This window comes from Alligator sinensis, unplaced genomic scaffold (assembly GCF_000455745.1).
Source record: "Alligator sinensis unplaced genomic scaffold, ASM45574v1 scaffold210_2, whole genome shotgun sequence".
In the NCBI taxonomy this organism is placed as follows: domain Eukaryota; kingdom Metazoa; phylum Chordata; order Crocodylia; family Alligatoridae; genus Alligator; species Alligator sinensis.
Window position 1 is genome coordinate 656,811 of NW_005841946.1, and position 25,091 is coordinate 681,901.

The window sequence follows — 25,091 nt, forward strand, 5'->3', positions numbered from 1 at the left end:
TGTGCCCAAAGAAGGGTGTTTTGTACCTGGAAAGCTTGCACAGAATAATTTTTCCAACTGTAGAGTTGGTCTAATAAAAGATATCACGTTTACCCAAAGAACCTTGTCTGCCTGTGTCCTTAGACCAATACAGCCTGAAGGCACTTGGGAAAGAAACGGACAGGGGGTTATGGTTGATGAAGCCAAGAGAAAAGATACAAAACAGCAGAGATCCAGGCAGAGGTGATGTTCGAGGGCTTTGATGGTGCAGAGAAGCAGTTCGAATCTGGTACATTAGAGAAAAGGGAACTGAGAAGACAAGAGAGAGCAGAGGAAAAGGGCTCGAGATGGAAGCATCTTGCCACCAGGCTCAAAGCGCGTTCTGGATACCATTAGCACACGACTGCTCTGTTCGATGGATGTACGTTATAGGGATATTAATGCTGACCATGCTTGCGTGACCTGTCATATCAATAACGCTTGCAGAATTTGAGAAAAAGAACAAGAAAGGGAGGCCTTTAGAGCATTCACATTTTCCATACCATCCACCCTGCTCTGCATCCCATATAAGTGGATGATTTCAATACAATGTTATATATTTGCATAGCGGGGAATAGAAAAAAAAAAAAAAGGGCTACATTTCTTTCCACTATTGTTCACGTTTCAACGTAATGGTAAAAAGATGAGAAGCTCGACTCCAGTGCCAGCTGGTCTTGTCAAGATTTACTGCACCTCATTAAATAGTTTGAATCAACACACTTTAACCTTATGGCTCTTCCACCATGTAATGTAAGAGTGCGCGTGTGCACGTGTGCTGTGTACACACATGTTGATGTATCTCTATAAAACAGACCCAGCGGGCAGAAGGTGTGGAAGAGAGGAATCCTGACATCGAGAGTGATGATGTAGGAAGGGCTGAAATAAACTGATGATCCCAGCAGTATCTGCAGTCTGCTTTATCTCATTTTCCTCTGGAAAGGATTTTGCACCACTGAAAGCAAAAGACTCTTTATGAGAAAGGAAGGCCTGATTCAGTAACCGACGCATTTGCCATCAAGGAAACCCGTGTAAAAACGGTGCATCAAAGAGTTTTCAGAACATCTGTGCTGCCCCTACCAAGTTGGGCTTCTGGGAAATAGTAGAAAGCCCAAAGACTGCTGTTCTTCTTACTAATTAGTGTTGCAAATTAGCACTTTTTCTGAAGTCTTCACACAAAACAACAGTTAATGCTTGTGACACGAGGTAAAGGTAGCATCCGCATTCTACAGATGGGTATACTAAGTTATATGACTTGCAAGAGGCCACCGAGGAAGCCAAACGCAGAACTCCAGGGCTGGGCACATGACACGTTTACGTCGGCGTATTGTGTCTTTGCACCACCGTCACCAAGGAGCCAGCACACACGGACAGCCCGACAACTGATATAACTTGACAGATACTCCAACTTGAACGCCCCCCACCTTTGTAAAACTACACCGGCAAAACTGCACTGGTAGGTGTCAGATGTACATAGGAGCCAGTTATAATGGACCTATCAACAGTCCATCAATGGTCCTATGTCAAACTCTATAACCATTGATTAGCCATTTATTAAAACATCTATTAATCCTTTATCAGCTGTTTATAAACAGACCCTTTACTATGCAGCATGGGTGCTCTATGAACAAGGACGCAGAGCCAAAACAGGTTCACTGTTCTCCTTAGATGGCCACAGATGTTACCAGAGCAATATCTGTACTAGCGTCTTCCGACTGCTAGCTGAAAGGAAAGGCAGGCTTGAATGTAAACACATATGCATTACTCTGAATATACCAGGCTTTTGGCAGCTGATAGGTACACAGCTTTACCATCTCAGCCTGCCTTCTGTATACTGTAGACAAGAGCAGTTTACCCAATGATCCCTGCATTGAACATATGGGTTCTGGATGAGTTCTCTCTCTTCTGGAAAAGATACTCGGTTTTGATTTGATGTGAAGAAAAGTCCAGTCTATCCCTAGGAAACTTGAGATTTTTTTCCTCCAAAGATCCTAGTTTGGGCCCTGGCAGACATTACATTTATAGCATCACAGGTTAATGATGCCATAAACTGCAACATGACACACGTTCAACTAATTTATGGTGCCTTGAAATGGAAACCCAGCCACAAAGGTGTTCCACATGCAAAGGGACATATACAACGTGGAACACCTTTGTAGCTCATTTGTAGGACACCTTGAATTGAATGTGTGGCATGTGACCCAGACCCAGGGCTGTCCTGGGGCGATGCCAACAATCAGCTGATTGCCTGCATCAGCCTGGGGATACCCCAAATCTGATCCCAAGGCATCCAGGGTCTGAGATTCAGCTGTTCCCTACTTGATCAGGGTGGGGGCAACCATGAAGTTCCAGTTCAGTCCCAGTAGTCATACAATTAGGATCTGAGGAATTTTATGCCCCCTCCCCAACATCACGGGTCCTGCTTTACACATCTGACATGGCAGGACATACAATACTGGGGATGGGGCATAAAATTCCTCAGCTCCCGATCACTCCATTATTTTAACATCTGCCAAGGATCTTTGTTACAACATGCCCTATGGGCTGGAGGTGTGAGGAGAGCCAAAACGGATGTTTCTGTGGGCCCCCTTGGAACAAACATCTCTTATCTGGTTGTGTGCAGTTATGCTACACTGGGCTCAATGACTGGGGTGGTCTTGTTCAATCCCTGTGTTCCCAAGTTGTTTGATGGATTAATTAACCTCACTGTTAAGCATCTGCACCTTATTTTGATCCAAGCTTGAGCTTTGGATTTTCTATCTGTGTAAATTACATGGGCTTAAATACTGTGCTGCAATGCAAAAGAAGACAGATGAAAGTGTGGGGGGGAGAAAGTCATAAAAATTCAAGCAGCCTTACATACACTTTGAGTTGCCAGCCAGAACCCCTCCATAGCCTGCGAGTGTGGTAGGCAATTAACACAACCAATGCAATGTGCTAAACTACTATGTATGCCCTTAGGGAATGAATGGGAATAGCTAAGTGCAGAGAGGGGTGTGTGTGTGAGCAGTGTAGACAACTACATATCAGGGAAGGATGAGATGGGTGCAAACAGTCAAACACACACACACAGTCTTATGGAGATAAATACAAAGAAAATCTCTGCATGATCAACACCACCTTTGTGAAATTCCACAGCACCGAGGCATGGAAAGCATAGGGTTTTATAGCATCCTTGCTTTCAACTCCTGATACTAAATGCGAAGCATATTGCAGGAAACTGTTATAGAAAAATCTGGTGACTAATGCTGCAGTTCTGCGTTTGACTCCCATCCCACTACAAAGCATAAAGACTTGTTAGTGCAGCCCCTCGCCTTTGTATACCATACAGATACCCAGACAAAGATTAAACCGTCAGCTTTGGTGCTGCAGATTCCCAAGACGTTTCATTAAGTTAATAGCTCATTTCAAAAGAGGTCTTATATCCTCTTCAGCTAAAATAAAAACCCAAACAAAAACCCTCATTATCTAATCATCGGCATTCAGTGCTCCTGGGGAATATCAAAGTGAGAAATGGCAAGACATGAAAGGAAGGGGGCTTGTATACTTCACTGGCAATTTAGAGCACAGATTGATAGAGAAGAGGCTATCAAAAGAGCTGTGCTACTATTTAATTGCGAATTCAGCATTCGGCACTTGAGAGGCAGGTCTCTGCCTGCGAAACAAAGTCTTCCCTACAGCATCTTTGAATGTAAAACCATGAGGACTGGGGCAGGGATTTTCCAACAAAATATTTTCTTAGTGGGAAACGTTGATTTGTCAAAACCAAAATGTTTTAGGGGGTGAGGCCAGTATTGACCCACCTACCGAACTGAAATCTTAGTAAAGACATAGTGAACTTGTGGAATGGTCCCATTGTGGCATGTTGGAAAGTTGCATTTTTTCGATTCAAAACGCTAAGGCTGGTTGCACCCACCCGCAAATTCATTCCTCCTGCGTTAGCTGAGCTTTAGGGTAAGAACAAAGAGAGCCTTCAGGAGACAAACACAGAAACCCTAATGCAGATCCTCCACATTCACACTTTTGCACAGTCTCCAACTTTTTCACGGCATGGACTGTCTCTAAATAACAGGATTAATTTAGGTAGAATATCCCTGCTCTCTGTGAGTTACTATGAGACCTGCTGTGACCATCGTGTAACACAGCAAAGTAATCTGTTAACTTCTTTAAATCACTACAGCAGCCAGACACGAGGAGGAAGCAGCATCAGATTAGCCAGCTCTCCCTTGTCAGGCAATGGACTGGAAGAATGAGGGCCAAACTTTTGGCAGGTATAGGACAAATTGAGCCCCCGCTTAGGTGACACTTCAACCCCCTTCCTCTGTTTGATCTAATGCTCTGCTTTCTACTCCCTGCCACCTCCCCACCCTGCTACCTGCCATGCACAGAAGCCACTTGTGGCACACACAGAATCATAGACAATGAGGGTTGAAGGGAGCTCAGGAGGTCACTTCTAGTCCAACCCCCTGCTCAAAGCAGGACCAACCCCAACTAGGTAATTGTAGCCAAAGCTTTGTTTAGCCAGGTCTTAAAAACCTCCAAAGATGAAGATCCAACCACCTCTCTAGGTGATCCATTCCAGTGCTTCACCATCCTCCCAGTGAGAGAGATTTTCTAATGTCCAACCTCAACTTCCCTTGCTGCAACTTGAGCCCATTGCTTCTTGTCCTGTCATCTGTCACCACTGAGAACAGCCCAGCTCCATCCTCTTTGCAACTGCCCTACAGGGAGTTGAAGGCTGCTATCAAATCCTTTCTCCATCTTCTCTTCTGCAGACTAAATAAGTCCAGTTCCTTCAGCCTCTCCTCAGAAATCATGTCCCCCAGTCCCCTCACTATTTTCCTTGCCCTCCGCTGCACTCTTTTCAGCTTATCCACAACCCTTCTGTAGTGGGGCCCCCAAAACTAGACATAGTACTCCAGATGTGGCCTCACCAGTGCTGAATAGAGGGGAATAATCACTTCCCTTGATTTGCTAGCTACTCTTCTACCAATGCAGCCCAGGATGCCGTTAGCCTTCTTGGCAACAAGGGCACACGGCTGGTTCATATTCAGCTTATTGTCCACTGTCACCCCCAGGTCCTGGTTCTGCAGAGCTGCTGCCCAGCCAGCACTTAGACCGTATCAAAAGCCTTGCTAAAGTCAAGGTATATCACATCCACTGCTTTCCCTGCATCCACAGAGCCAGTGCTACACGTTGGCCACCCTGGACTGGAATTGGAAATTTGATTTATGATCACAGGTAGTTCCCAGGGACAGTCCATAAGAGGCGCAGGCGGGCAGCACCTTCAGAACCATCCCAGAAGCTTACAGGATCAAAACCATAAATGATCTCTTCATTGCATATCTGTATACCACAGTTCATGAGGATATCTTTCCAAATTAGAAAGAATCGTGCAGTAATTGCATCCCTGTCTGCATTTGCTACCACCTGCCCTGGATTTGTGAAGAATGAAAGAATTCATTCTCTTGAGAATTAATTTGCTCCTGCTGTCTACTGGCCACTGGAAACAACTGCTGCTGATTTTTGGCACTGGATTTAAACTCTTTGAAACCAATTTTGCCATCAAAGAGAGGGGATTACAGAGAAGGACTAAGAAAGAGTAAATATCCCTAAGGAAGAGGAACAAAAGAAGATATACACAGGGAGAATGTTTTTTAAATAGACTGGTTTGCAATGAAGCATCAGATCCCTCTAATTTTGCCCAGGTTTTGGCATGGCATGTATCTAATTATGCGCACTAATGCACCCCTGTGCAAAATTTCAATTAACACCAATTAAATACAATACTGTAATAATACACTAAGAACTTACATAGATAGCACTTTGCCTCTTCAAAGTACTGGATGTACAGTCATTAATCCTCTCAACATGCCTGTAAGGTAGGAATTATCTAAGCTGTTTTACAGGTGAGAAAACAGATGCACAGAAATTAGGGCCAACACTTTCAACTGTTGTCCCTAAACTGTGAATGACTTACAGACTGATATAACCAGAGGGGCTGACCAGCTCCATTGCTCCCTGATATTAGTTAGATCTGGAGGTTTGCAGTGAACAGTAGAAACTTCCATAACTGGGAGCCAGTTTTGAAAATATGGACTGAGCTAAGTTGCCCAAGACAACAAGGCAAATCAATGATGGAGCTGGGATAAACACATAAGGAGTAACCTCTAGAGCTTCCTCTACAGCTGGTACTGAAAAGAGATCAGTCATAGGTCCTGCACAGAGTAAGGGGGAAAGAAATCACAAATGAGAATGGCTGATATAGAAGTAAGGAGGAGAAACTGTGGGGAAGCTGAGAGCCTTCCAGTATTGACGGGGACATGCTAAGTCTGCATTTCATCAAAATCAACCACCACACCAGAAAACTCCCACATTTGTGATTTATATTCCTGAACAGATCAAATCTTTTTTGTGCTGCACCACAAAGGCACAAGGAAAAGACTTTTTCAGATACCTGAAAAGGAATTATTCCAAAAGACGCACTCCCCCAGTCATGAAGAGCTGCCACGGAGTCCACCTGCCCCTAGGGTTTGATGACGCCATTGCTTTCATTGATTACTCGAGTTGCATCTATGAGTGAGACGAGAACTACCGCATACTGAGAAAGCATATAAAAAGTAAAAGGATAACGGAGTATGAGAGGATCTTGAGAGTTACCTACTTTCCAGCGATACTATTTTAGTTGTAGAAAAGCCTGAATTCAACACAGTCATTTCTTAGATTTTTTTAAATCATTTTTTAATCATCTAGTCCAACTTTCTGTATAAAGAACTTGCTGATCCTAACCCTTCCCAGGGAGATGCTTCTCCAGCCTCTTGAAAACCCTTTACGTGGGAAGTAAGTTCTGCATAATCTGTTGCCATGTTCTATCATGGGACACCTAAGAAAACACATGCAGCAGACATGAATGAGGTTGTGCTGAACTTAGTCTTTGGAGACACATAGCTTTATACATCGCTATCTGGCTAGCAACATATGGCTCCCCTGCAAAATAAACTTATCTCCTTGTATGTATAGAGGTGTACTGATACAGCAGTCTGTATCATATCAGCACCAATAAATGGAAAATTGACATTATTGGGAATCGGCTTTTTTGGCTGATGTGGGCAATAAAGTCGCCGATAAATGCTGCATGCATGCGTGCAGCTAAGCATGCAAGCAGCCAGCCCGGCAGCTCGCAGAGCAGCATCCATTGGTAAGTCTGTTGTGGGGGCGGGAGGTGCGGGAGGAGGCAGATTGAGGCCCCCATGGTGAGGGAGGGACCGGGGCTGGAGCCGGAGCAGAACCTGCCCAGCTGGGGCAGGGTGGAGCGTGGGACATAGCCACAAGTGGCTCATCCGGGGGGCATGGATCCTGCTGCTACGCACACCCCCAGGGGAGCCATGAGGGGCATGTCCCCCCCACCCCAAGATCTGTGCACAGGGCGAGGGCAGGGTGGGTTGCCGCTGGGGGCAGCACCAGGCTCTTCCGGGGGGGGCGACTAGGGCAGGACTGCGCTTGGGCTGGGTGGAGGCGGTGCTGGGAGGGGGACTACGGCGAATTTTGGGGTGGCCACAATCCATCCCATAGCCCCAGTCCCAGAGCCACTGCTACCCACTCTGAGTGCCGCCCCTGCCCCCCCCGTCCCCCGGGCCCAGCCCACAGCAGCAGCCTTCCCTCACCCCACACACAGATCTGGGGGGCACATGTCTCCCATGCCTGCCCCGGGCGTGCACGTAGCGGTGGGACCCCCTCCCCCTGCACTCCCCGTATGAGCCGTGTGGCTGCCCCATGCCCCGCCGCGACTGGACAGTACCTGCCCCTGCCCCAGCCCCACTCCCTCCCTCCCCGCAGGAGCCTCCATCTGCCCCGCCATGCCCCTCCCTTCCCCCACTCCTTAAATAACTCCTACCATAACCTTTAACAGCAAGGAAAGCCATTTTGCCAATATATTAGCAATGGTCGTTACAACTTCCCTAAGGCTTCTACCCAGATGTTGCCAGCTTAAGGAGAGCAAGAATAGCATTGTCCCAGGCCCGAGCTGACAGAATAGGTATCTTTGATGGAGAGGATCGTCCCTTGTTGGCTTGAAGCATTACTTCTAAGAAGTTCAGCACAGCTGGGGAAATTTAAATAGAAATCTATTCGCAGGAAGTTTGGGGCTCAGGCTCGTCCCCCGTTCCTGTCAGTCATGGCAGGTGCCAGCATGAACTGCACTCCCACTGAAACTGTATGATACAATAAACTGCTCCAATCTGACATCATTTAGCCAACACTTGTTACTGGGAGCAAACCCAGTGAACTAAACAGATCTATGTCTACGAGGGAGGAACATAGGTGAATAAAAAGATCAGAACTGGGCCCTCAATCAGTGTTACTGATAACTACCCTTGTTATAGAGTTATCGAGAAGTAGGGTGGAAGGGACTTCCAGAGGTCATCTAGTCCAACCCCTTGCCTTCGGCAGGATCATCCCTATCCAAACCATCCCGTATAAAATGGAATCTAAACCCAACATAAGACTACAACACGGACCTGCCACCCGAACCTGCCACAGGCGTACACAACAAAGGAAGGGTGCCATATGACCAAGAGTTTCAGAAGTGACGAGTGGGTTTGGCTGTCCCACTTCCGGCCGCAAAAAGGAGCCTGACTCGGTCTTTGCATCTCTCAAGCTGGCCACTCCAAAATTGAGACGCTGACCAAGTTTCAAAGCCTCGGACCTTATCCCTTGCTCCGAGGAGCTTGTAAGCTAATCCAGACCTGCAACAGGATATGTGAGACTGCGACACAGGTGGAATGGCACGGATTCAGCATGGAAATCAATAGTGGCAGGGAGATCGAGAGGATGGCTGTGCCTACGGACTGCAAGGAAAGCCAGTGCTAGCCAGCAGCCGAAGGCACAAAGGTAGGCATGAAAGGCAGAGAGGAGGTTCTTTGGGAAGAAGATTGTTTTCTATTCTTGGAGCCTGGAGGCAAGTGAAGAGGTGAGAACTGGAAGGCTCATAATGTCACTGAGCCTCATTGTGTTTAATGCCAGACAGTATCTTCAGGTACTGAATTAAACCCTTTTGTTGTAAAGCCCTATTTGGGTTTTTTTGTTGTTGGCCAGGATGTATGTAACAAAATCAACAGGAAAGGTATTAATGAGACTGCAAGCTAATAGAGGGCTAGGAAGCTTGCATGAATAAATGATCTTTCCTCTGCCTCACGGCATAAACCAAAGAAATACTTGTAAACCCGTGATGAAGGGGGGCCTTTCTCCACCTTCCTTACAATGCAGGACAGCTTCATGCCATCCATTTCTTGTGCTTTGTGGAATCCGGGTTTCGATGCCCTAGGTAAGAAGACACGACTGCACATTACACACCTCTGAAGAAGTCATGACAGTCTCCTCACAAGGTCAGACTATGGAGAAATGAATGGACTTAGCATTAGCTTAAGGCAGGGGTGGGCAATTATTTTGGGCGGAGGGCCGCTTACTGAGTTTTGGCAAGCCATCGAGGGCTGCATGACAGGCAGCCAGGGGCAGGGGAAAATTAATTTCTAAATTTTTTAGGGATGCCGCGGGCTTGATAGAATGGCCTGGTGGGTCACATCTGGCCCGTGGGCTGCATTTTGCCCACCTCTGGCTGAAGGAATGGAGTACTTCCTTGAATGAAATACTGTGCAGAAATATAACTGTCTTCTAGGCAGTCCTCAGGTGTTACCGGGGCTGCCGATAAGCCTGAGGTCAAAACCATTACGGCTGGAGTAGGAAAGAAATGAGCACGCCATGCAAACAGCCAAACTCAGAAGCACGTGCCCCATGCACTGAGGTCCTGGGATGGGGCATGGAGCACAAATACTCTGTCTCCACCCTCCAAAATCCACACACTGCAAATTCCCCGTGGCTGGAGCCACCGCGCAGGGCCAGAGGGATCTGCTAAGTTGGGAGCCTTGACTGAGTCTGTGCAAAGGACAATAGGCAAAGCCCATAGCTAACCTGGCCAGCCCCACTTTCACGCTTCCTATGTCGCCTTCACACAGCCCAAGGGCCTGACCTTGCAAGGTGTCCAGAGGCCTCCTCTTCCATAGGCTACCATGGGAATATGGACATTCAGCACCTTGCAATATTGGGCCCTGTAGCCCCGGGGGATCTGTATTCAACACGAAGAAGACGTACTCTAAACAAAAGAAGGGGCAACGCTGTCTGTCATATATCCCTTAAAAGCTGGGGAATGAAACGAGTGAAGTCACAGATCATGTTTCCTGGCCATGGGAAATAAGACAGGGATAGTAAAAATAAATATAGATATATACACACAAGGTTCAGATGTGGCTGGGAAGATTATGGGAGTTTTCTGTTGAAGTGTTTTGCAGATGAGAAGTTCCCAGAAGGCTGATGGGAGAGGTCTGACTGCACTGCAGGCTTGTTAGACAGTATTTGCAGGCTGATATTCAATAGCAGTTTGGCTAATTTAGTTAAGTTCAGCCTTCAGCTGTAGATGCCACATCACAAGGCTACACTAATTCTCTCTCCCCACTTGTGTCTTAATAAGCAAACGTAGAGTTTCCAAGCTCTCGGGCGCTCAATTCTTAATGTGCACTTCATGTTATTTTTTAAGAGTTTATTGTTTTAATATTCCCGAATTTCCAGATTGTATTTTTATAATTTTATTTTGGTTCCTCTCTCTCTCTCTCTCCATTTTTCTTTAAGCCGCTGCACCAGAATGCGTTTTGACCAACTTCCAAACTGAAACAAGTACAAAAATTTCTGAAGCATTCCAATAATTGTAAACTGGGCTGTGCTACACAGGCAGGGACTCTGCTTCTCTCCCTCTCGCTCTCTTTCTTAAACAAAAAGTATTTCCACTGAAAAGGAGGAGGAAAAAGGTCTTTCTTGCAACGTACAGAAGCTGTGAAATAGGACACTTCAGTTTCTTATGAAGCAGGCAAAGTGAAAATAGTCCCAAGTTTTAACAACCCACATTAGGGAAGCTATAAAATATAGCAGGGCAATTAGGTAAATTATGACCTTTGCTTTTAAAAGGGAAAATCTTCTAATTTGACTTTACAGTTGCCAAGCTGCTAGCCTGCAAGCTTCGACAAAATCAAATCCATCCTTTCCTGGAGTCGCATGATTATTATTTATACAGAACCCACAGCGTGTAGGTGTTTTACAGAAAAATATGTAGACAAAGCCCCAGTCTATACAGAGGTTGATACGTAGCCTGTTAGCGCAGGGACACAGTCGACTTCACACCGGTCCTTTGAAACGCTCGCTCCGAAAAACAACCCTGGTTCCAATCATGCAACCGGCTGCGTGGGAGTGTCCCTGCAACACAGAGCCCCACTGATTTTAATAGGATCCCCGCCCCCAGGCTCAGGACTCAACTCTGATCGTTATTTTTTTTTTTGCAGGGGAATGATTGCAGACTGTGCCACCGATGACACAAATTTCCTTACCCGCATTTCCCAGCATGCCTTTGATTATGAAAGCTTTTGTACCGCTCCATTCACCGCTCTCCTTCGAGCGCTCCCTTTTCCAGACTGCACGGCTCAGTCTCGCCCTACCTGGTGTAATGGTTCCCTTTCTGCATATCCTACTGAAGGCGTTTATTTAAGAACAACGGCACCATAAGAAAAATCACAGCTGTATTCCTACTGGGCTTTGATCTACTAAAAACTTATTTTCACCCTCCCCCCCGGCAAAAAAAAACACCCCTATATTCCAGGTTTCACTTAATAATATCCCTATTTAAGCAAAAAACCCCAAACCCCTCAGTCACAGTGTTAATCTCTCTTTCTACATGCCATTTTAGTCAAAGCGGAGTTTTGACTCAAAACAATCCCGAAAGATAATGGTTATGTAAAAACCCGCAAAAATGTGTTAATAATAAATAAGCCAAAAGGCACATAAAACGGAAAGCCAAACACTGGATACAAGAGATACAAACCACATTTTTTCCATAAATATAATTTCAGTACAAAAGCCTCCGTTAGCAGGCATGCCAGCTTGGAAAGCAAGCCCAGCGCTCCTGATTAAACACACCAGGACATTTTCACAGGAGGTTGTGAACAGTGCGTTCTTGTGTGCTGCTGCAGGAGAAGCGTCACCCTTGCCAGGAGAGATGCTGCAGCGACTACAGCCTCGTGCCTTCTCTGTACGGCACGGCACGGATAAACACAGAAGGATGCAAAGGGTTAAGCTCTCCCTGCAGCACAAGGCTTATGCAGCTTTTAAATCCCATGCTGAAAGCTCATATGACTTGAAGAGTGCATGAGCTTTTGCTATTTGGGCAGGAGAGCGTTTCACTTTGAATTACAAGTGCAGTCTAGCTCTAGGAAATGGAGGTCGGTCAGGCTGAATGGTAAGCGCTTTGCAAAACCCAGGAGGTAGGTGTCCAAAGTACATCACAGTGAGGCACCAAATACCTGGGCAGACAATACGGCATATTTTAAAAGGTTTGTTACTATTTCTCTTTAATTGCACCCCCAATCCCCACTGCCTGCATCACATGCAACTTTGGAACAATACTGTTTTCTGCTGCATTTCCAATAAGATACCTAATTAAGAAGGGCAAACTAAGTGTAACTAAGAAGAGCCAACAGGGGCCTAGCTGACTTGGCACAGGGGAGGGAGATACACCTCTGAAGACAGGAGCTGCTTTATTCCTAAAAATCAAACATCACTATGACAAACGCCTTACGAGCCACAGGCCATTCTTCCAACTCAAACCATCATTGCATGATAAATAGGGGCCAGATTCTGTTTTACAAGATGTACTTTCAGGAACTTAAATTCCTTCCCCATGTAACGAGATGAGAATCATTCCCAGGCAGTGACAAATACCTAAAACCGAGTCAGTCTAGGTGAGAAACCAGCCAACTTTTCTGGCCCCAGGAGGGAGTTAGTCTGCTAAAGAACCTTCAAAAAACATTTGGGGTGAAACCTTCACCCCCCTGAAGTCAACAGCAGCCTCCACCCGGGATCCTCAAATGGTGCTGAGAAAGTGCATCTATCTCAAGGGTGGGTAAATACGGCCCGGGGGCCAGATGCGGCCCGCCAGGCCATTCTATCCGGCCTATGGGGCCCTCCCCAAAATTAAGAAAATTAATATTTATCTGCCCCTGGCTGCCTGTCATGCAGCCCTGATGGCTTGCCAAAACTCAGTAAGTGGCCCTCCGCCCAAAATAATTGCCCGCCCCTGATTTATCTGCTCTGCTCATTGTATGCCCTCACTGGCAGACAACGCATGGATGATACAATAGGAAAGGCTAATGGAGAACTCCACAAAAACTCACTTTTGATACATTTGCAAGCAACAAGAGCACTCTGGAGAAGGATGTAATCCTGACACATCCATAGAAGTGGGGCTTGGTAAAATGCACGTTACCCAGGGTGAAATCATCTCTGCTGAGAACTGGCCAACTTCTGTGTTTCTTCTTCCCTGGCCCTAAAGTCAAAGCTGATGTGCCAGTCTCCCACAGACGTACACAGAGACCTACTGAGGGGTGAGCACATCTTCACCTACCCAATGGCCAGATTTTCAGGTCAATCCTGCAAGTGCCACCTGGATCCATGTCAGAACCAACATGAGCAGTGCATGATGCAAAAAACATTTTCACCCCCTCAGGAGCTTGGCAGATATGTCATTTATTGGCAGACATGTCATTTATTATTTATGCAACATCATAGGAGAACACAGTGCTCTTGAAACAAATAAAAAATGACTGGTCTGTGTCTGATTGCACCCCCCCCTGCCCCCAACCCTCCCTGTGACTGAACTCCTAGCCTAGAAGTCTGCTTCTAAAACCCTTCAAAAAGGGCAACCTGTTTTAGGAAAGGGGGCAGGATCGGGTCCAACATGCCAGGCAAAGGATGACAGCAAACAAGGCATGTCAAGGATTACAATGAGAATGAACGGTGAAAGATGCTGACTGACAAATCCCCACATATTTTTGGATGGTTCTGTGGTTTTAATTTATTCCATTAAAATCTGGAAGCAGTATCCAAAGGAACTGGGAAAGCATCTAGTAAGATGTGCATGTGAGGCTCAGGACCTTTCACTGGCATGTTGAGATGTTTGCAGGGGCACAGAGCTGGCTCCTGGGAGTTTGGCCAACAGGTACTTAACTTTTCGATGCTGCTGGTTTGCACTCCAGCATCTAGGGGTGTCTATACATGTGCTCCAAGGTGGCGGTGGAGCGGTGTTTTAATTAGAGAAGTTTCCGGGCAGCCACTCTAATTAAAATGCCAGTGTGTCATGTGTATTCAGCATCTTGCATTTCAAAATGGCCACGGGGGCACTTTAACTAAAGCTCAATTAACGAGTTTTAGTTAAAGTGCCCCTGCGGTCATTGTGAGATGTGGGATGCTGAATACACGTGACACTGCCGTATGCTGGAGAGCTCTAATCCGATTGCTCCAGCAGACTCGATTAATCTACTTAGAACATGCCGGAGCACATGGATAGGCACCCGAGGTGAATCAAGGCTGAAATTTTCAGAGTAAGTGCCGAACTTCTCCATTGAAAGCGCCGTGCCCAGCTCACTAACACATACGATTATTAAGAGTGAATTTACACGTTACACTTAGACCATACTAAGGACATTTAAAATGAAGTGTTTGCACATTAAAGCTCATTAACTCGTGCTAAGTGCCCGCTGGGTATCTCACTTCAGAGGAAGGTTGACTCGGCCGTGCTACCTAGCTCATGCTAGAATAACCTTAGGTGGCTACAAGGAGATAAAACAAGCAATTTGTATTCATCCAGAATCCCAGGATGCATCACTACAAGTCCCCGTCCCCACCCAGAGCAGGGATAGAGCCAAGGCGTCCTGGCTCCTAGCCATGCCCCTGCTTGCCAGCTCTCTATGGGCAAGTCAGAACAGCGCAGGCAAGAACTGGTATTAACCACACGCGACTGCTCACAGCACGTTCTCACCTCATTAATGATGTGGACATTGGGGTCAGAAGCGGACTGGCCAAGTTCGCCGATGACACCAAACTCTGGGGCAAAGCATCCACACCTGAGGACAGGAGGACGACCCAGGCTGACCTGGACAGGCTCAGGAAATGGGCGGATGAGAACCTGATGGTGTTTAACACCGAAAAATGCAAGGTTCTCCACCTTGGGAGGAAAAACCTGCAGCATGCTTATAGGCTTGGCAGTGCTACGCTGGCTAGCACTACGGACAAATGGATTTGGGGGTCATGATTGACCACAAGATGAACATGAGCCTGCAATGTGATGTTGCAGCTAGTAAAGCGAGCAAAACGCTGGCTTGCATCCATAGATGCTTCTCAAGCAAATCCCGGGACGTCATTCTCCCATTGTACTCGGCCTTGCTGAGGCCGCAGCTGGAGTACTGCGTCCAGTTTTGGGCTCCACAATTCAAAAAAGGATGTGGAGAAGCTTGAGAAAGTGCAGAGAAGAGCCACGCGCATGATCAGAGGTCAGGAAAACAGACCTTACGACGAGAGGCTGAGAGCCATGGGACTCTTTAGCCTAGAAAAGCGCAGGCTCAGGGGTGATCTGGTGGCTGCCTATAAGTTAAGGGGTGCTCATCAGGATCTGGGGAAACATCCGTTCACCTGGGAGAGTGCCCCAAGGGATGACAAGATCAAACAGTCACAAACTCCTCCAAGACCGTTTCAGGCTAGACATAAGGAAGAACTTCTTTACTGTCCAAGCCCCCAAGGTCTGGAATAGCCTGCCGCTAGAAGTGGCTCAAGCACCTACTTTTTACGCCTTCAAGAGAAATTTGGATGTCTATCTTGCTGGGATCCTATGACCCCTGCCGACTTCCTGCCCCTGGGGCAGGGGGCTGGACTCGATGATCTTCCGAGGTCCCTTCCAGCCCCAACGTCTATGAAATCTATGACATTCTTTATCTACCTTAGAGATCTATATTTCTGTTCATAACTGTAGTACCGACGGCCCAGATCCTCACAGAGACTAAGGTGCCTCCTTATTTAGGTGCTTAGATACCATTAGAGATCTGGAACTGGATGCTTTCATGTAAAAAAGCTTATCAAACAGGGAGGCTCTTCAGTATTTTCTAAAGATGGTTAGATTCTGGATTCATCAAATCTCTGGGATTTTTGTTCCACAGTCAGATTACATGAATTTGTTGAATATAGAGAACTCCAGTTTGCCTTACATAATTATGGAGCTCTTTTATCTCTTGATGGAAAGTTATAATGTAGGTCTCTTTATTAGATGAGAATGTAGACAGAAGACGCTTGTAATCATAAAAAGATTGAGTAGGCTAATTTCCTGAAGTTTATTTCCTTTTTGTAACAAATATTTATTGTCAAATGTTTATCATATTACTTTTTCATTTAGATTTTTTTAGTCCTTTATTGAATTAAAAATACCACATTACCATTGGCTAAAAGAGGAGACAACGACGTTTGCCAATAATTTCTACAGCTAATGCCAATGACCGGTGCCAATTTTTTTTTTTTTGGTTCATATTTTTGTAGACAGCTTAGAGACTTACAATACAAGCATTCTGTAGATGAGGCATGAGAGATACAAAGATGAAGTGAGCAGAAATGTAAAGGGTTTCAGAATGAAAGCCAAGAGTTTCCTATAACATATTTCAGTTCACTGAATGCAAACACCAGTTCAGGGTAGCTTAATGGCATGCACATATCAAGACAGTGCAATGGTGTGTGAAGTCAGTGGTACATACCTTCCCAGATTGCAGAAGTACTGCATTCAGGATCAGAAAGACTCAGACTTCTGTTCAAATTTCTCATGAGAAATCATCCAGACTTCTCATGAGAAATTACTCTAAATTATTTATAAATAGAGGCAGGGGGAAGGGAGTGTAGCTTATGTTTTAAAGATGTAAAATATTAAGACTAGATTAAAATCACCAGGGGCCAAACACAACTCTACTTATCTGTGCCTAACAGAGAAGAATATTGTCTGCTGATCTGGTATACTAACAAGTACATTGTGCAGGAGGAATTTCCAGAACACTATTTTAGGAGATGCTATTTCAGCATGAGAAAAACTGATTAGCTGGCAGCAAGCTGGCATTTCCCAATGCGAGGAGAGCATCCAGGAATGGCAGTCCTTTACTGCAACAAGGAATGCAGCAAATCTCTCTCCAAAATCTGGGCCAGCAGGATGGTACTCATAGGTATGGAGGAACTTTCCTCCTCCTAGGTATTCCTGGGGTTTCCTTAAAGGGTACATATGCTCAAAGCTTGTTTCCAGTACAGTAGTCCCAATGGTCTGATCCCTGATGGATTCGGAAAACACAGCCTCCCCAGACTCTTTTCTCATTGTTTTCATGTTCTGTGTTAGCTAGTTGTCAGGTCCAAAATAAATACAAGAGCAAATGTGAAACTCTGAGCCTGTTCCCAGGACTTGCCCGTGTTCAACAGTTCTATTCATTTGGCAGTTAGGAACCTTGCTTATAATTATTATTTTCTTTGTCCTAATCAGTTCAAAGCTCCAGAAATTCTCAGAAGGCAAAGGAATGGCTTGCTAAAAAATAATATTGGCTACTCAGTGAAAGGGCAAAGCATCTGTCAGTCACTCCTGCTATTCTAAACTAGCCGTCTGTAAAACACAAGATAGGGTAGAGAGTCACCACCTCGTTCTGGCGGCAGAATGAAGATGCTTAATGCTTTTCTTCTCTAGCCCTGCTAACACATTGCAAAAGTGTGGCCTGTGTAATCCCTATTTAAAATAGGAGGATATAGGTTAAGCACAGAAGTTAAGAGGCGTGTTCATAGTCATACAGTAAATCAGAGAGAGGCAGAGCCAGGAGAAGAACGTGGGTATCCTGCCTCCCAAGCGGGTACCGTGTCTCCTAGAGCATGTTGCCTCCCTAGCAGATTCACTGGAAGAGCAGAGGTCCAGTGACCACTGATCAGCCAGCTGGTTCATGCATTAGTATTGCTGCAAAGGAGAATTAGATTTAGATCCTAGCAATGGCTCTCAGCCCAATTCCAGCAAGGCTAGAAGTGTCATGAGAACCTCCTCTGATTCTGGCACATTGACTTCAGATAGGGTTTGCCTGTGTTGAGGCAGAGTGTAAACTGAATAAGGACTTCCAGATCTGGCTCTAGGAGTTTAACATTATCTCTGTGGGTGGCAGCTTCAAAAACACTCAGCATTGGCTTCCCTCTAAACTGACACCGAAGACAATGGGAGTTTTACTGTGCATTTCAATGAGAGCAAGCTGGGCCAAGGATGCACTCCACTGGAAAATCCCACAGCCTCTTTGCAGTAGAGAGTCCTTCCATCCTCAGTTCCTTTCCAGCTGTGCTTCCCTTCTCCACCCTCACTCCCAGGCTTCCCCGGTCCCCTCTTACCTCCATGTTCTTACAGAAAGTGGCGTTGGTCCCAAAGAGGATCTGGCACTGCTCATCTGCGCTGTAGTGCATCCCCGGCAGCTTGTGAGGAAGCCGCACCACGTACTGGCTTCGGGGGTCGGTAACCAGCAAGCAGGTGCTGACCTTGGACCTGGTGAGGGCAAGAGTGAAGCGTGCCATTAAGGAAAGGGTGTGGATGGGCACAGAGAAGGTGTCACTTCCCTATGCCAAGCGAGCAGAGTGCCTTAGCGAGACACAGTTGACTGTGAGCAACCAAAGCCGCATCTCAGATCATTACGTTATAGATCTGGGTCTACAGCTGTGGAGTCCAGAGGAACTGAGTATTTGCTCTGGTATATGATGAGCTAGCAATCTGACAGGCTTAAACCCTTTCTGAATTGCTAAGTGAATGAAATCAAACAATAGATGCGGTGGAAAAGGAGTTGAAAGTGAATTTACAGTTCCTGTCCCGTGCCCACTTCGGGGTGAGGGAATGACTTTGAATGAACTCTCTGAGAAACGAGCTTTTCTCCGACTTGTACAAAACAGGCCGTTCGAACAGCACAGAGCTGCCAGGACCTTCCAAAGAGGGAGGACATTTTAAGGACATCCATCTACTGTATTCCCAGACTGATTCCTGTCACTGCAAACACGGAGGGGATTCAGCTCTAAAACAGAGGTGAAATGGTTTTCTGTTCAAGCAGCTGTCAGTGTGCTGACGTATGGGGCAGATACCATTTTCCATTTCTTTGTTGTATTCTCTGCCAGCCTCGGATGCAGAGAGGCTGCAAAAGGAGGCAGACTCAATCATCTGTGCAGAAATTTTACACATATGCACCCCCGCCTTCACCTCCCTCCCCGCCAGGCCCTGCTCTGACAAACGAGCTCAGTGTTTCCATTTCAAATCAGATCCCAGCTCCCGGCAAATATGGGACTTTCCCTGCTCATCGTGTCCTTACTTGAGGAAGTTTTCAAGGTCGTCACGGCTGCAGGAAGACCAAGAAAGGTCACTGGGATTCCTACCCTTCACCCACTCTCCGGACATGATGTGTGACCTCCCTGCACAGGCTAAATGGTCGTCATCATGGCTCATCCCCATGCTGTTGAGTTAAAAAAAAATACACAGATAAAGCCAAGCCATGTACATGCTTATCAGTCCCCAGTGCACTGCTCAATGATGTGCTCTGATCACTTTAGGTATAGCAGACACAGCAGAAAGTAAAGCTTAGTGGAGAATCCATCATTAATAAATCATCTCACAAATTTAGCCTCCAGCCCATGCACATATCACAATTTTCCTGAGTGTACCTCTTGAAGTTAGAGTACACCTCTATAACTTCAAGAGTGAGTTAGTTGGTTGTTCCTCGCTCTCCAGATTGATGGCCACCACCGGTAGGGGCTGATGGAAACATTATAAATTCTGGCAGCAACCTGTAGCTGGGATACAGCTCTGCGACGTTTCATGGACCTGTTTCTAGGACCCGATTAGTGAGTCCATCCGGTGAATTCTCATGCAAGCCACTTCAACAAGGCATTGCTGTTTTCAGTGGGCTTCCCGTGGACTTTCCAAGCAGGAACTCGCTTGCTTGGAGGTTCACGAAAAGTGAGCACATGAAGGGGTTGAAGCACAGCAGAGCATTTTCAAAGCAGGACTTGCAGGAAACTCTGCCCTACTTGTCCACGTCTAGTCAAAAAAGTTCATTAGAGCCAAGTTGAGCACGGTCAACCAATACTGAAGTATAATTCATGCGAAACACTGGGCCTAACTATGCCCCTGTGCCAGTGTAAATCTGGGGTAACTCCACTTGACTTACAAGGGTTATTCAAAATGTGCACTATCCTTTAAGATAGGAGCACCCAGATGCCCCGACCAGAATCAGAGCCCCTTTTTACTAAGCACTGCCCCAGCCAGTATAGATAAATGCAGAATGCGACCCACTATAGCACATCCAAACAAATGATGCACATTGGGTGTATGCAAACATAACTGAGAAATGAAAATATCAATCCACTGATTGATCCAAAGTGTTTTACAAGCCAGCGAGGTACTTCTGAGGTCATGGGTTAACACCACACTTTTTCCTGCTGTGCAATGAGAGGATACGTGACTTGGGAAAGTTCATGTAACATGCAAGTAAGAGAATCGAGATACCATAAACCCTAAATTCCCAGCCCATCCACATTGTGCTGCCTACCAACACTGTTAGGACTTGAGGCTGCCAATATTACTTTTCTAGCAAAATACCAGTCATCTGCATTAGGATCCAAAAGACCAGCCACAAGGGTAACAACGAGTCTCCCAGCTAAAGAAACAGTTTGTTCCTCAGCAGAAGGGCATCTTCCTGTACAAGGTTCTGGCTTGCTGGACTAGCCAGTTCCTTTAACTGGGTTACTAATACGTACATGGCTCGAAAAACGTGAGTTCGTTTATATTCAGTTCTTTGCCCCTCTAGCTTCATTTCTCTCCAGTTTTGGGATTCAAATATTCAAAGCCTCAACATAACATAAATTCCCACTTCTGATGAATCAAAACCAGCTTCACTAGCCTGATAATTATGGCTTAGATTTAACCACCATTTAGGCTATTTTTAGCTGAAAGTGAAGATTACACGGCTGAGTCTATTATTTTAGGTTTATCTCCAGGGACGTTATTATCTCAACCAAAAATACAGTTAACATCATCTCTTTTTTTCTCCTTTTTAGACTCAGAAGCTCATAGCTTTTCGTGCTTTTTAACCTCTGTGGGTTTTGAGCAGAGCAAAAATGTTAACGCAGAGCACGCTCTGTTTGACGCACGCAGCCGTAATTTAACAGTCAGTTAAATTCGAAATTCGAAAAGATAAAGGTTGAAAACCTTGCCCCCTTCGCACTTCCCAGGGGTTTTGCTAGTGACTTCAATAGGGCCTGGACTCCACTCAGGTTGTTCTGTCCTTGTGGCTTCAACCCAAGCTCACACACACACACATGCACGCACGCAGTACTACATCTCAAAAAAAACCCAATTGCCCCACACACATCTCTATGGTACAGGTTAATCTAATAGGGTTCTCCTAATGCAAAAAGGCCCACATAAAGCTTGCACTTATAAGAAGTGAGAAAGGAAGAGCTGAACATCCAGGAACCACCCAGCTACATAACAGCTGAATGGAAGGTTTCCAGTGGGACATTTTTCTGCTGGAGAACGCTATGTCCATAGGATCTGTGGGAACATGTTGATGTTTGCCAAATCTGGCAGAAAGCAGGTGGGTTTCCAAAGGAAGATGGCTTGGTTCCTTGCCAGCTCACCTGCCTTGCGGGCTGTCGCAGAGCAGGGGTGCTTCATGGCTGGAGAGACCCAGCATCGCCTGGCGCCCTCAGATTTCCCAGGGTCTCTGCCAGCACACTGGGAGCCCTGGCTGAGTGCTCCCATACAGCCAGGAGCCTGGCACCTTTGATGGCTTAGTGGAAAGTACGGCTTTTCAGCACTTCTGGGCTCTGTGATATGGAGCCTGGTAGCCCTGAGATTCCCAGCCCTCTGCAGGGCTTGCAGGCTCCCAGCTTCTCCAAAGCTTCCTCACTGGTCAGCCAGCCCTGCCCCGCTCCCCTCCCCTCGCCTCGGTGCTCATGGCCCCCCACCAATTCCACACTGAAATGGAACGTCAGTCTGATCTCTTGAAATCACAGCATCGTAGAAAATGAGGGTTGGCAGGGACCTCAGGAGGTCGCATCTAGTCCAACCCCCTGCTCAAAGCAGGACCAGCCCCAACTACATCATCCCAGCCAAGGCTTTGTTGAGCCGCGTCTTAAAAACCTCCAAGGATGGAGATCCCACCACCTCTCTAGGTAACCTATTCCAATGCTTCACCACCCTCCTACTGAGAAGGTTTCTCTTAATATCCAACCTAAATTTCCCTTGCTGCAACTTGAGCCCATTGCTCCTTGTCCTGTCATCTGCCCCCAGGGAGAACAGTCCAGCTCCATCCTCTTTGCAACCGCCCTGCAGGGAGGTGAAGGCTGCTATTAAATCCTCCTTCTCTAGACTAAATAAGCCCAGTTCCCTCTGCCTCTCCTCACAAGTCATGTCCCCCAGACTTCAAACCATTTTCCTTGCCTCCACTGGATTCTCTCCAATTTGACCACATCCTTTCTGTAGTAGGGGGCTCAAAGCTGAACATGAGACCCCAGATGTGACCTCACCAGTGCTGAATAGAGGGGAAGAATCACTGCCCTTGCCCTGCTGGCAACACTCCTACCAATGCAGCTCACTATGCCGTTAGCCTTCTTGGCACCAAGGGCACACTGCTGGCTCCTGTTCAGCTTCCTGTCCGCTGTCACCCCCAGGTCCTTTTCTGCAGAGCTGCTGCCCAGCCAGTCGGCCCCCGGCCTGCACCGGTGCATGGGATTGCTCTGTCCTAAGGGCAGGACTTTGCACTTCTCCTTGTTGAACCTCATGAGATTTCTTTTGGCCCAATCCTCCAATCTGTGCAGTTTTGTGGCGATCTTAATACAGTGCATCTTCAGTCCCGCTTCTAATTCCAGGTTCCAGCCAGGCTGAGTAAATGACATCATCAAATGTGATTTGGGAAGCATAGAGGCAAATTTTGCCCTATATAGACTGACCAGTCTCCCCCAATACTGACTTAGGAAAATTACTTTTTTGCCATTGTTTGTGAGCTCATCTGGGCCACAAACCAACCCCGGAGCAGGGATGACTCCTTAGATGAGTACCGCTTGGCAGAACACAGTTATATCTCAAAGCCATCCTCCTTGGACACCCAGACCCTGAGATATAGCCTGTTCTGATCCCCCTTCCCGAAGCTGAGTAGTAAGCTAGGCCCTCAAAAAGGCCAGTGGATTTCAAGCTAGAAGGTCCTTTGCAAACGTGGGAAATCTGGCCTTCACTGTTCCTCCTTGCAGGGTGTTTGTCTTTAGCAGCAAGTCAAAATTAGGAGCACATAATAAATCCTCCATTTCAACTTGACTGAAGTTTCCTGCCAAGACCGCGTGTTATAGCTCCTAACTCCCCTTCCATCTAGAGAGAGACCTGCATCCCTCACCGTGCACTTGGTGGTAACTGGACGTAACTACCAGTATCACTCAGCAAAGCTTGCCCTGACTCTTCGTACAGGTTGCTGGCACCTGGGCTGACCCAAAAGCAAAGCCCTACCACAGTCTTGAGGCCACACAATCCTAAAACCCTGAGCCCAGAGGCAGGTGCACAGAGGCACGATGCAACCAATTCAGCTCACGTTTGTTCCCCAAGCAGCACAGAGAGACTGTGCAGTACCTCAGCTGCACTGAATGAGGTTTAAGAGCAAAGAGCCATGAATTTAAACACAGAGGCATGGGACTACAATCTGATCTCAAGCATCCTGGCTGGACGAAAACACGCTGTTTTGTGCAGGGTTTATCTGAGGCTCGAATCTAACGCAGACTTCCATTTGCTGGTGGAGTGTCAGCCAAGTCAATGAACCGAGACGCGGGTCATCATGTGCTACTGTCTGCCAGTGCTATCTTAATGCAAAGTAATCGTGGAGTTTTGGCAAAAAGCTAGATTCATCCAGTGTCCAAGAAAAGAAATACAATAAAAAGACACAAAGAGCTGGAGAAGTGAGTGCAAACCATCAGTCTCTAAAATACCTTCATATAAAAAACAACTTGTTTTCCAACTATTTAAGTTGGTCTAATAAAAGATATCAGATTCACCCAACCTTGTCTGCCTATAAAAAACAAGGCACCCTAGCTGCTTCATACCAAGGGGACACCGGATTTAAATGTCAAAAGTACCTGTAAAACCACCTTCCCACGAGAAAGCATGTTTATAAAGTAAACCCCATTTAGATGGCAAAAGGCACCCTGCAGTAATCCTAGAAAGCCATCAGCATTGGCATGGACAGGGGAACTGCCAGGCAGGCTGACAACTGGCTGGAAGAGCAGGAATCAAGGCTTGGGTTGAGTTTGAGGGGGTGAGGGTGGAGGCAGGCAAGGCCCTGAGTTGGACTGGGTCAGATGCCACATCTTCCTTACTGACCACTGGGCAGAGCAACACAACTGGCAAGAGAGCGCAAAAGTGAGTGCAAAAGGCAGCTGGAGCCCTGCTGCATGCAAAGAGAGCTGGGAGCGTCAGGAACAAAATGTTGGACTCCACTGGGAAACTGCAGCTGATACACTAGACGCTGAATAAACAGCCTAGCTTTGCCTTGACCTCCCACGTTGGCTTAGACGTATGTAGGGGAGCCCCAGGCACAGCCATCTGCAAGGCATAACGACCCCAGCAGCCTTACTTTTCTTAGCCATTTAGATCGAGAGAGAGGGAAGGGAGCCAGACTCTGCCCCAACAGCCGCCAGAACTCATGCCAGGGGAAACTAGGTGAGGAAAGAAGCTCAGCTGGAGCCTTGGCAGCCTCTGGACCTGGACATGGCATTTTGCCACGTGGTCCCCATCCTTTGGGAAGCTGGAACCTAGAGGTGGCAGGAGGATGAAGAGGACTGCATACACATATAATAAGCTCACAGGGCATCCCAGCACCTGGTTGGGGGGTGTTGGCTGCACCCAGGATGGGGTGGCTGGAGCGCCTTCAGGGAGATATTCCTGCAGAGTGGTTAGCAGGCAAAGGAAGAGAGTAATCAGATGCACAGCGAGCAGTGTTGGACAGGAAAAGACTGGGCAGCTGGGAAAGAGAAGTCACTGGATTAGGAATTTAACACGTTTGTACAGATCATGGTACCCACACTGGAGCAGTCACATGCTTGCGATGGGCCTTGTGAGCCATCGGACTGCAGAGAGTAGG

At 46.7% G+C, this 25,091-nt stretch overlaps 1 protein-coding gene across 1 annotated transcript in view; it reads right to left on the minus strand.

Annotated features, from left to right (window-relative positions):
* The window catches only part of ADAMTS17 (ADAM metallopeptidase with thrombospondin type 1 motif 17), a gene marked incomplete at its 5' end in the record, with an annotated part of 251,800 nt that overhangs the window by 119,088 nt on the left and 107,621 nt on the right, over positions 1 to 25,091 (minus strand). The window contains 2 exons of the mRNA XM_006020100.3: positions 18,322 to 18,472; positions 19,281 to 19,421. Of these exons, the coding sequence (XP_006020162.1) occupies positions 18,322 to 18,472; positions 19,281 to 19,421 (292 nt within the window). The remainder of the gene's footprint in view (positions 1 to 18,321; positions 18,473 to 19,280; positions 19,422 to 25,091) is intronic.